Below are 13,036 nucleotides of genomic sequence, written 5' to 3'. Positions count from 1 at the left end.
ATAGTCACTCATGACAGCTACAAATCAAATTATGTAAATACATAAGTACATGTAAATAAATGTAATACTTACTCTTGCAGATCCCACAAGGTCGTTCCAACGTTTGCAGCATTGGTTGCCCTCACACACCTCGTTGGTCGCCGACGAGACCACCTCTGCTATCTCGGCCCATATCTTATGGTCAGCCTTTGGGGTGGGCTTCCCATGCCCTCCCTGGGTCAAATCACCCAGTGTGACCCGACCTCCTGCAGGAGGGAGGCCATCCGAGAACCTCCTCGCTCTTTTGCGCCCTCCAATGTGCTCCTCTCCCAGCTCACATCTCTCGTCAGCGTCATTCTCCAGAGCGTGCTGTGACACCTCCTCCTCTCCCTCCATTATAGGCCAAATTCGGGCAAATATCTGGCTGGTAACAGCTAATTTTTGTTTCCCTATTTGCTCCAAAGCTCTAAACTCTCCTTTCTTCCTCCTAAAGCAGCCATACCACATCCACACACGTCTTCAGTCCCTCTCATCTCCCTCTCTCTCTGTCTCCTCTTCTGCACTGACCTCCTGAATCGCGGGAATTGAGCGTTGCCATGCCGTTGCTAAGGACGGCAACACTTTACGGCAGAAGGTCAGAGAGATTTAACGCTAACGCCCATTTCATATCACTCGCGGTAACGTCCAATTTCAAAAATGGAGAATAGGGGCTTTGAGAATGAGCGACAAGCCGGAGATATGAAAACCCATTTTTACCGCCCACACCGGAAATATTTGGGCGATCTGCACAAAAGTGTAAAAGTGTAAAATCTAGCCCATAGACTTAACCGGATTTGCTTTGCTTTCTCCACTCCAGAAGTGCATTGCCAAATTGATGTATCACTTGCTGCCAAACATAACCTTGGGGTACATGGATGCCCGTTGGCTATCAAGATCAGAAAGAGAGGTGAGTTTGCAGTGATTTTTTTTCTGCATGTGATTTCCCTTTAACAGAGAGGTCAATAACCAGTGGGCATAGATTTAAAGTAATTGGTAGAAGGATTACAGGGAAGTTGAGGAGAAAGTTTTTCAGCCAGAGGGTATTGGGGGTCTGTAATTCACTGCCTGAAAGGGTGGTAGAGATAGAAACCTTCACCACATTTAAAAAGTACCTGGATATAGAAACATAGAAACATAGAAAATAGGTGCAGGAGTAGGCCATTCGGCCCTTCTAGCCTGCACCGCCATTCAATGAGTTCATGGCTGAACATTCAACTTCAGTACCCCATTCCTGCTTTCTCGCCATACCCCTTGATCCCCCTAGCAGTAAGGACCTCATCTAACTCCTTTTTGAATATATTTAGTGAATTGGCCTCCACAACTTTCTGTGGTAGAGAATTCCACAGGTTCACCACTCTCTGGGTGAAGAAGTTCCTCCGCATCTCGGTCCTAAATGGCTTACCCCTTATCCTTAGACTGTGACCCCCGGTTCTGGACTTCCCCAACATTGGGAACATTCTTCCTGCATCTAACCTGTCTAACCCCGTCAGAATTTTATATGTTTCTATGAGGTCCCCTCTCATTCTTCTGAACTCCAGTGAATACAAGCCCAGTTGATCCAGTCTTTCTTGATAGGTCAGTCCCGCCATCCCGGGAATCAGTCTGGTGAACCTTCGCTGCATTCCCTCAATAGCAAGAATGTCCTTCCTCAGGTTAGGAGACCAAAACTGTACACAATACTCCAGGTGTGGCCTCACCAATGCCCTGTACAACTGTAGCAACACCTCCCTGCCCCTGTACTCAAATCCCCTTGCTATGAAGGCCAACATGCCATTTGCTTTCTTAACCGCCTGCTGCACCTGCATGCCAACCTTCAATGACTGATGTACCATGACACCCAGGTCTCTTTGCACCTCCCCTTTTCCTAATCTGTCACCATTCAGATAATAGTCTGTCTCTCTGTTTTTACCACCAAAGTGGATAACCTCACATTTATCCACATTATACTTCATCTGCCATGCATTTGCCCACTCACCTAACCTATCCAAGTCGCTCTGCAGCCTCACAGCATCCTCCTCGCAGCTCACACTGCCACCCAACTTAGTGTCATCCGCAAATTTGGAGATACTACATTTAATCCCCTCATCTAAATCATTAATGTACAGTGTAAACAGCTGGGGCCCCAGCACAGAACCTTGCGGTACCCCACTAGTCACTGCCTGCCATTCTGAAAAGTACCCATTTACTCCTACTCTTTGCTTCCTGTCTGACAACCAGTTCTCAATCCATGTCAGTACACTACCCCCAATCCCATGTGCTCTAACTTTGCACATCAATCTCTTGTGTGGGACCTTGTCGAACGCCTTCTGAAAGTCCAAATATACCACATCAACTGGTTCTCCCTTATCCACTCTACTGGAAACATCCTCAAAAAATTCCAGAAGATTTGTCAAGCATGATTTCCCTTTCACAAATCCATGCTGACTTGGACCTATCATGTCACCTCTTTCCAAATGCACTGCTATGACATCCTTAATAATTGATTCCATCATTTTACCCACTACCGATGTCAGGCTGACCGGTCTATAATTCCCTGTTTTCTCTCTCCCTCCTTTTTTAAAAAGTGGGGTTACATTGGCTACCCTCCACTCCATAGGAACTGATCCAGAGTCAATGGAATGTTGGAAAATGACTGTCAACGCATCCACTATTTCCAAGGCCACCTCCTTAAGTACTCTGGGATGCAGTCCATCAGGCCCTGGGGATTTATCGGCCTTCAATCCCATCAATTTCCCCAACACAATTTCCCGGCTAATAAGGATTTCCCTCAGTTCCTCCTCCTTACTAGACCCCCCGACCCCTTTTATAACCGGAAGGTTGTTCGTGTCCTCCTTCGTGAATACCGAACCAAAGTACTTGTTCAATTGGTCCGCCATTTCTTTGTTCCCCGTTATGACTTCCCCTGATTCTGACTGCAGGGGACCTACATTTGTCTTTACTAACCTTTTTCTCTTTACATATCTATAGAAACTTTTGCAATCCGTCTTAATGTTCCCTGCAAGCTTCTTCTCATACTCCATTTTCCCTGCCCTAATCAAACCCTTTGTCCTCCTCTGCACTTGATGTGCCGTAACCTACGAGGCTATGGATCAAGAGCTGGAAAATGCAATTAGGCTGGATAGCTCTTGGTCGACTGGCACAGACACGATGGGTCGAATGACCTCCACCTGTGCTGTAAATTTCTATGATTCGAGGAAGAAAGGTTTTAATGGATTCTGTGTGAGGACTTGACTGAGCTTATGAACTCTTCACTGACACATCATGAACTCGCATCAGAGGGGCATTTTCTCTCAACAACAACTTTCATTATACAGCACCTTTAATGTAGTAAAACTTCCAAAGTTACATCCTAAGCAAATCCAGGCACGTCAATTTGACCCATCGAGTCTGTGCCACCATTTTGTTGGCCATAGCAGCTCTTCATCTTTCCAATCGAAATTCTCTGCCTTCTGTCCACACTCCCTAGTCACCTTTGTCCCACATTTTAAACATCACAATCGATTCTGTATCTATGGCCTTCTGGGATAGTAAGCTCGATATTCTCAGAACTTTTGCGTGAAGATTTTCCTGCATTCACTTTTAATTTTCTCATCTTAAATCAAATTCTACATTCATGGGCACTTGTTCTGGATTTTCTATCAAAGAGTTGTTGCTATTTACCCGATCAATTGACTTCATTAATTTAAACACCTCAACCAGATTACCCTTTAATCTCAAACACAAATTTACCTAGTCTCTCATCGTAGTACTTTCATCCCAGGTAGTGTCCTCATGAAGCCTGAATGGGCTTTCTCCAAGGCCGGTACATCCTTCCTCAGGGGCAAAAGATGGTGTATAGGCCGTGAATTAGGGGCATTGACCTTGGCACCCAAACTCCCAGCTGGTTCGCCTGCCATGGAAAGGTCTGCACAGGAGTGCTAAATTGTACAAATTACCCACGTATTCAAAATGAACTGAGCTTCCTGCTCTGTATAAATGCAATGGCATTTTCCTGCCTTTATATCTAACACTTCTTGTAAGGCCCAGCACTCCATGAGCCCTTTTTGATTCATTTTTATACCTAAGAGTTAACATTTAATGACATAGGTACCTGGACACCTAAATCTCTTTGATTATCTATCTGCCAACCAAAGGATGTTTCCTTTATCCTAACTTTCTATCTTCTACCTCCCAACCACTTTCTCCACCATACCATGATGTTGCTTCCAATTTCACATGATCATAAATTCATGTAGAACCATGTCAAATGCCTTCACAAAATCAATGCAGGGGGCATCTTCATTCTCAATCTGTCCAGGAGCTCTGTGGGTTAGTTAAGTACGATGTACCATGTATAGGACCATGCTGACTCTCCCAAATCAACTCATACCTTTCCTAGTGCTCTCTTATTCTGTCCCTCATGTTAGATTCTAGCAGTTATCTCGCTATTGGTCAGTGGATATTCGATTTGTCTTTTCCTCCTTTTCAGAATAAGGGTGTTACAATTGTTATCTTCCAATCATCTGAATCCAATGATTTTTGGAAGATTGTAACTGGTGTGCCCCAGTTTCCTCACCCACTACTTTCAATATCCTCGATTGAATACCATCTGGGCCTGGAGATTTCCAGATTCAGTCCCATTATTTTATCCATCCCAGTATCTCTGTTTCTAATGTTCCCTGTAATTTTATCCCCTTTATTAATCTCCTGCCTCCCCTGTGGTATTGTATCCTCCTCCTTCACTGTGAAGACCAAAGCAAACTATTCTACCATGACCAATACTTTTGTTTAATCTGATCCTTCAATCTCCCCTCTAAGCCTAATTGTGAACTCCGTCAAATGGCCATTATTTCAAAGGCACTCACGAACCACCACCAATTCATTAGCCACAACTAACTCAAGCATCAACTGCTCCTTTGAGTTGAGTTGAAGACAAGTTGATTGATGATCCTAAAGAGCAAAGTGTCCATTGGGCGGAAGGGGGTGAGCAGTGTGCCCAGTTATCCAATATGAAGTGCCAAAATGTATCTTTATATGTTTCTTAAACCCAAGTAGAAAAACGCCATACTGTGTGTTTTCAAGGTTTGGCTAATGTTTAATTTGATCAATTGATTAGATATGTGTGAAACCAATTCTACAGAGGGTGTTAGGATTCAGACATGGAAACCCGTGCCAAGCACACCTCGTCACTGACTCCAACAGGCTGGACAAAAATATCCTTTTGTGAGGAAATAAACCCAATTCCTTCCCACAAACCTCTCTCCACTGCCCAAAAACTCAGGAAATTGGTCTTACCCTCACTTTTCTCCTGGGCTCATGTCAACTGCAACCAAAGGATCAGGTTGCTGGTGAGCCTGGCTAATGCTTTTAGGTAAGCCCCCTGCACCTGCCCCCTACCATGGGAGGTGTCCAAGAGCAGCCAGGGGGTGGGGGGGAGGGGGAGGAGCCTAGGGGGAGGGGGGAGGGTGCAGTGGGGGTGAGGGTGTGGGGGGGAGGGAGAGGTGCGAGGGGGAGGGTGCGTGGAGGTGGAGGGAGAGGTGCGATGGGGAGGGTGCAGGGGGTGGGGGGAAGGAGGGAGGGCGCAGGGTGCGGGGGATGAGGGTGGGAGGGGGAGGGTGCGGGGGTGGGGGAAGTGCGGGGGAGACAACCTCGAGATGTTGGCCTCAAGTCAGCCGACAAAATAATTAACATGGCGGTCGTGGCAGTGCGCCTTCCCTTTAAGGGCGGCCGGACTGCCAAGCCACAGAGTGTGTACCGACAACAAAAGCTGTCGGGGGCAGCGACCTGCGACGGAGCCACTCCCGTGGGCCAATATCGAGAAGGAGGCCATTTCCTGAGGAGTAACTTCGCGAGGCGGTCCTCGCCAGTCGGAAAAGGGGCGGCACGTGCACGCGTGGCGCGAAAACGGGTGGAGCGGCACCGGACACCGCTCCAAATCCGAGGTAAGGCAATTTACAAAATGGCGGCCCCTCCACGGAGAGTCGGTGGCCATTCCACACCGCCCCGGGAAGGGCAATTTCGGCCCCTATATTTTTTTTTAATCACAGCTGTCGGCCGTGGCTCAGTGGGTCACACTCTCGCCTCCGAGAGAGAAGGTCGTGGCTTCGAGCCCGGCTCCCGAGCTTTGAGCACAACATCTGGGCTGGTGCAGATTGACGAAGCACTTTGGGATGATTTTGTTGGTGAAGAATGTTGGCTCAATGTTGCTGCTGTTGTTGCAGTTTGAGAATTGCTTAGTTAAGAGTTGCAAGCTCAAGTAACAGCAATGCCAACAGCTGCAGAAGCAATGTAATTAAAATACTCATGGGACAGTGTGTCCTCATGCTGCACATTAACATCATTCTCTTTTGTCGTGTGATGCTATGACTCTCAGTTAGTGACTGACACAATTATCCAAAGTCAAAGTCTGCTCTTTATTGTGATCTGTATAGTTTCCTCAGGGGGCTGTAAGGTCTGGCAATAGATGTTGCGTCGCGGGTTGGAGGGAGGAGAGATTAACAACGACAATACAGGATTGTGCACCGTCTCCAAGGCGATGTCCTTCATGATAGCACCCGTTCAAAGGTCAATCAGTCAAAGGTTATTACTGAAGATGCTGATCATGTGATGGCTGCTCATTCGATCGAGCAAAACTGGGGCCAACAAATTATCTGCAATTTTCTATTCAGCGCTGTAAACAAGGCCAACATTAACCCATTGAGTTCAGTACCCTTTCCACAGCTCACTGTGCACCTCATTATATAGCAGCCACGTACTGAGTTGGAGAAATACTTGCGAGTAAGAATAGATATTTGACTTCCTGTTTAGAAGTTAGGGCAGAGTCCTCTTATACGCGCGTTATATTCTCCCTCAAGTTTCCCTCCAAACAAAGCAACCTTGATACATAATCTCCCTTAGAGAGACTTCCTGCTATCACGGTTTCTCCAACAGTGCCACTCCCTTCGGCCTCACCTCCCCACTCCCCGTTTCTTCTCTCTTTGGGACAATGGCGTGTCTCCACCCATTTGCTCCCTTTTGGCATCTTTGTCTCCCCGCTCGTGTCCTACTGCCCCTTTAAGGCTCCTGCCTCTTGCACTCTCTCCTTGTCTTGCCTCCTCCTGCACCCCGAGATGTACGACTCCCCATCTTTCTTTGGAGCTCTTACACTTACCCCGCACCCCGCTCCCCCCACGGACACTCGATTCTTTAGGGAGAGGCGAGCCATATTATGCCTCAAATCTATCCTTGACCCGTGATGTCCTCCGCTGACTTTATCCTTTTCCACCGTACTTGGTGTGTTTTCCACCATCTTCATCCTGTTTTCTGCTCTGCAATTTTCTGCCTCTTCTTGCGCTCTTTTCTCATTCCGTTCGGCTGCTGTGTCCTCTGCCTGCGCCGCTTTTTTGGCTACTCCACTCACAGCTCCTTCTCCTTCTCCCATCTCCTCACCACTCAAGGGGCATCCTTCTGCCTCACATTCACAGCGGGTGGAGCCTTTGTGACAAACCGCACAGCTCTCTGCCTTGTAGTTCCAAGCGATGTGTCCAGACTCGCCGCAGTTATAACTGTACAGGTCTGGACAGCTTCTTACAAGATGGTCGTGTCCAAGACAATAATAACAAACCTTCACCTGGTTATCATGCAATACCCGGAACTACTGCACTCCTTCCATTGTCTCAAATTTCATGGTGTAGGGCAATGACTTCACCCCCTCTGGGAACCGTACCATTACATAACGGGTTCCATCGGCTACCCGCGTTCCTGAATCGTATCTCCTCTTTATTACCGAGAAAAGTTTAATGTCCCATGACTCCAACTTTTTTATCAGCACATCGTCCTCAACATAAATTGGCAGGTTTAAGAATGCAGCAGAGATACATTCAAGTACGTCTCACCAACCTTCATGCCCAGTAAAAGTCTTTCCAACTCTCGGCCAGTGACCGTCACCTCGAATCCAACTTTGGTCGGGAAGCAAAGCAACTTCCCTCACCGCAGTCCTCATGTACCGCCTGGATGATATCCCAAGCTCGCATCTTATCCAGTGAACCACCATCGTGTTACTTTTTCCAAACCTTCTGGGGTCCCGGCCCAAATCTTTGGGCCTTTTATTCTCCTTTCTCCCAACATTTTCTCCCCTGATTAAATTAATCCTGGGAGCTGGGCCAAAAAGGCCCTAAAATTTGAAAAAAAAAACACCACCAACTTTTTACAAATTCACTCCAACTCCTGCAGTAATCAGCAGCAGCTGTTCACTCCCAGCCCCTCCCACCCAGAGAGTGCGACCCACTGAGCCACAGCTGACACTGACTATACTCTACCCTCCATGAACCTCCATTTATTCAAAACTCTGCTGACCATACCTATCTCACACCAAGTCCCACTGGTTCTCCTTAACTTACGAACACAGGAACATAGGAACAGGAGTAGGCCATTCAACCCCTCGAGCCTATTCCACCATTCAATGAGATCATGCCTGATGCGACCTAACTCCATGTACCCACCTTTGGCCCATATCCATTAATACCTTTGGTTAACAATCTCCAATTTAAAATGTCCAATTGATCTAGCATCAAGTGCCGCTTCCACAAAAGGCAATTGATGCTAGATCAATTGTTCCAAACTTCTACCACCCTTTGTGTGCAGAAGTGTTTCCTAATTTCAGTCCTGAAAGATCTGGCTTTAATTGTTAGACTATGCCCCCCTAGTCCTAGAATCCCAAACCAGTGGCAATAAGAACATAAGAACATAAGAATAGGAGCAGAATTAGGCCATTTGGCCCTTCGAACCTGCTCCACCATTCAATAAGATCATGGCTGATCTGATCATGGGCTCAGCTCCACTTCCCCGCCCGCTCCCCATAACCCTTTACTCCCTTATCGCTCAAAACTCTGTCTATCTCTGCCTTAAATATATTCAATGACCCAGCCTCCACAGCTCTCTGGGGCAGAGAATTCCATAGATTTACAACCCTTTGAGAGAAGAAATTCCTCCTCATCTCGGTTTTAAATGGGCGACTCGTTATTCTCAGACTATGCCCCCAAGTTCTAGATTCCCCCACGAGGGGAAACATCCTCTCTGCATCTACCCTGTCGAGCCCCCTCATTATCTTATATATCTCAATAAGATCACCTCTCATTCTTCTGAACTCCAATGAGTACAGGCCCAATCTTCTCAACCTTTCGTCAGAAATCAACGCCCTCATCTCAGGAATCAACCGAGTGAACGTTCTCTGAACCGCATCCAATGCAGGTATATTCTTCCTTAAATAAGGAGACAAAAACTGTACGCAGTACTCTAGCTGTGGCCTCACCAATACCCTGTACAGTTGTAGCAGGACAGCTCTGCTTTTATACTCTATCCCCCTTGCAATAAAGACCAACATTCCATTTGCCTTCCTGATTACTTGCTGTACATGCATACTAACTTTTCGTGTTTCATGCACAAGAACCCCCAGATCCCTCTGTACTGCAGCATTTTGTAATTTTTTTCCATTTAAATAAATCTGCCAAAGTGGAAAACCTCACACTTTACCACATTATACTCCATCTGCCGAATGTTTGTCCACTCACTCAGCCTGTCTATATCCCTCTGCAGATTTTTTGTGTCCTCCTCACAACTTGCTTTCCCACCCATCTTTGTATCATCAGCAAACTTGGCTACATTACACTTGGTCCCTTCCTCCAAATCGTTAATATAGCACCGATCCCTGTGGCACTCCACTAATTACTGTTTGCCAACCGGAAAATGACCCATTTATCCCGACTCTCTGTTTTCTGTTACTTAACCAATCCTCTATCCATTCTAATATATTACCTCCAACCCCATGAACTTTTATCTTATACAGTAACCTTTTAGGTGGCACCTTATCGAATGCCTTCTGGAAATCCAAATACACCACATCCACTGGTCCCCCCTTATCCATCTTGCTCGTTACATCCTCAAAGAACTCCAGCAAATTTGTCAAACATGATTTTCCTTTCATAAAACCATGCTGACTCTGCTTGATTAAATTATGCTTTTCCAAATGTCCTGCTACTGCTTCCTTAATAATGGACTGCAGCATTTTCCCAACGACAGATGTTAGGCTAACTGGTCTATAGTTTCCTGCTTTATGTCTCCCTCCTTTTTAAATAGGGGTGTTACATTTGCGGTTTCCAATCCACTGGGATCTCCCCAGAATCCAAGGAATTTTGGTAGATTACAACCAATGCATCCACTATTTCTGCAGCTACTTCTTTTAAAATCCTAAGATGCAAGCCATCAGGTCCAGGGGACTTATTCACCTTTAGTCCCATTATTTTACCGAGTACTACTTCTTTAGCGACAGTGATTGTTTTAAGTTCCTCCCTCCCAATAGTCCCTTGATTATCCATTATTGGGATGTTTTTAGTGTCTGCTACCGTGAAGACCGATACAAAATATTTGTTCAAAGTCTCTGCCATTTCCCTGTTCCCCATTATTAATTCCCTAAATCACATCGCCTAAGGGACTAACATTTACTTTAGCCACTCTCTTCCTTTTTATGTACCTGTAGAAACCCTTACTATCTGTTTTTATATTTCTTGTTTCTCTATATAGTTTCTCGCTATAGTTTCTCTCTATCTGTTCTCCTTAATATCCTGAAAACTTCGATCAGATCACCCCTTAACCTTCTAAATTCTAGGAGATACAACCCTAATCTCTCCTTGTAACTTAACCCCTGAAATCGGGTATCATTCAGAAACCTACACTTGCTTCTGGGCCCACAACACCTCAAATATAAAATGTTCTTGTCTTTAAATATTTTCATGGCCTTTCCCATCTTTATTTCTGTAACGTCCTTTCGGTCTACAATCCAAACCCCAATTCTCTGTTACATCTGTGCCTCATGCATCTGCCCTCCCTTCACCTCATCCTCAGCGGCCATGCATTCAGCTGGCTAGGTCGCAATTTCTGGAATTACATGCCTAAATGCCTCTGCCTCTCTCTCCTTCTTTAAGCACCTCCTTAAAACCCATCTCTTTAACCAAGTTTTTGGTCACCCTCAATGCACCCCCCCCCACCCTCCTCCTCCTCACCCCAGCCCCCCCAAAAAACGTTTCTGTCTTTTTCTGACACTTGCTTACCTCTGAGAATCGCTTGACATGTTGAAGATGCTGTAAAAGTTCAAGTTGTTGTTTTAAAAAGAAAAGTGAAATTTCGGACGCTGGAGAAACTGGGACAGATGGAGGGATTGGCGAAAAAATGGGAAAAATCAGAACTTGTTCCTCTGGGGCTTCACAGAGCACAGACCTTCATATGGGTACCAAAGGAAAGTATTACCTTGAATGACAAACCCTGTAGAACACACACCGTTGCATGAGAAGGAAGATCGAGTCGTCGCACACAGTTCCATAAATCTATCAATATTGTATGTGAATGATTGTGTGCACAGGCTTGGTATGCAACTAACATACAGTACGGCCTAATTAGTTCTGTCCCATTCCACTGAGGCGTACAAAAGCATGGGCCTTACACTAAAAATCCGTAAGACAAAGGTCCTCCACCAACCTGACCCCGCCACACAGCACTGCCTCCAAGTCATCAAGATCCACGGCGCGGCCCTGGACAACATGGACCACTTTCCACACCTCAGGAGCCTATTATCAGCAAGGGCAGACATTGACGACGAGGTTCAACACTGCCTCCAGTGTGCCAGCGCAGCCTTCGGCTGCCTGAAGAAGAGAGTGTTCGAAGATGAGGCCCTCAAATCTGGCACCAAGCTCATGGTTTACAGGGCTGTAGTGATACCCGCCCTCCTGTATGGCTCAGAGACATGGACCATATACCTCAAATCGCTGGAAAAATACCACCAACGATGTCGCCGCAAGAGCCTGCAAATCCCCTGGGAGGATAGACGCACCAACTTTAGCGTTAGGTCTTTAATACTCTTATGAATTACTCCACGAGGTCTAGCACTGTACCTAAGCTGTTGTGACCCTAGTCCCATCCACTGGAACTCCAGAGTGAAACATGGTGGGCAGCCGTTTATACTGGGCCCTGCACACCTATGCAGGTGACCCTCAGGTCTCCCACCGCAGTGCCCTCTCGTGGCACACCCCATGTGACTACACAGCCAGTATACATGGTCTACATACATGACTTCACTTCCCCCCCAAGTCTTTAATGCAAATTGACTCGTACATTGACGGTGACCTGGGTTTTGCTCTTCCTGGTTGACCATTGGAGGGTCACTTCTAGCTTGGGTGGGTTGGTAGTGAGATTTGTTGCCAGTGGAGGTCCCAGTGGTTTCTGGTTGTGAGTCCATGACTACTCCATTCTCCCCCACACACAGAGATCTTGCTAATGGCCCGTTACATGCAAGTTGCATTCAAGTTCATCACATGGGTTTTACATTTACATCTTGGTACATTTGTTGGGTGGATTACAGTTGCTTTTCTTTTTGTGTGGTACATTTACATGATCAGTAAAGGTATATCAGTACAGGTACACAAGGACAGTCTAGTTCCAGCACGGCCGGATGAGATCCGGGTCGTCTGGTGGCGGTGCAGTGCCTCATGCTAGTGGGTCTGTGGGCGAGGTGAGCTCATTTTGCTCGGGTTGCCGGAGCTCAGGGCTCTTGCTGTTACTCCTAGTGTCGGGCAGGCCCACAAACAGCTGATGTGTCTGTGACCTCCCTGTCCTTTTCGTTTGCACAGTGTCGCTGCTGCTCCCTGGGAAGCGGTCTGAGCGAGTGAGCGTTTCGTCTAAGCGACGGTGGGGCTGCCTCGCCTTGTCTAGCACTTCGCAGGGGACTGCTGACTTACTTTCCTTGAGGGCACCATTGTGAGCACTCTGTAGTTTGGTATCCTGGCTGGTCCAGGTCCAGTTCGGAGGAGCCCTTCACTCTTGGGCATTGCCGTGGTGGTGAGTGGGTTTGTGGGCTGCACCTTTTCCACCCGGATGGTGGGCGACAGTAGCCGACTGCGAGCATAGGCGCAGTTTACTGTTCCTGGCCCGTGGCGGTTCCTGCCATTGGATGTCTGCAATATTAAACCAATCTGAGGCAGGGTATCGCTACCGGTGCCTCTGCTCTCCGGGG

The 13,036-nt window shown here is 46.8% G+C and overlaps 1 protein-coding gene across 1 annotated transcript in view; it reads left to right on the top strand.

Annotated features, from left to right (window-relative positions):
* Positions 1-13,036, top strand: part of LOC139276781 (monoglyceride lipase-like) — a 104,078-nt gene that overhangs the window by 60,542 nt on the left and 30,500 nt on the right. Inside the window, exon 6 of the mRNA XM_070894785.1 lies at positions 836-925. Coding sequence (XP_070750886.1) covers positions 836-925 — 90 coding nt within the window. The remainder of the gene's footprint in view (positions 1-835; positions 926-13,036) is intronic.

Source organism: Pristiophorus japonicus, chromosome 12 (genome assembly GCF_044704955.1).
Source record: "Pristiophorus japonicus isolate sPriJap1 chromosome 12, sPriJap1.hap1, whole genome shotgun sequence".
Lineage (NCBI taxonomy): Eukaryota > Metazoa > Chordata > Chondrichthyes > Pristiophoridae > Pristiophorus > Pristiophorus japonicus.
Note: the sequence above shows the minus strand (reverse complement) of the source record. Positions and strands in the feature narration are given on the sequence as shown.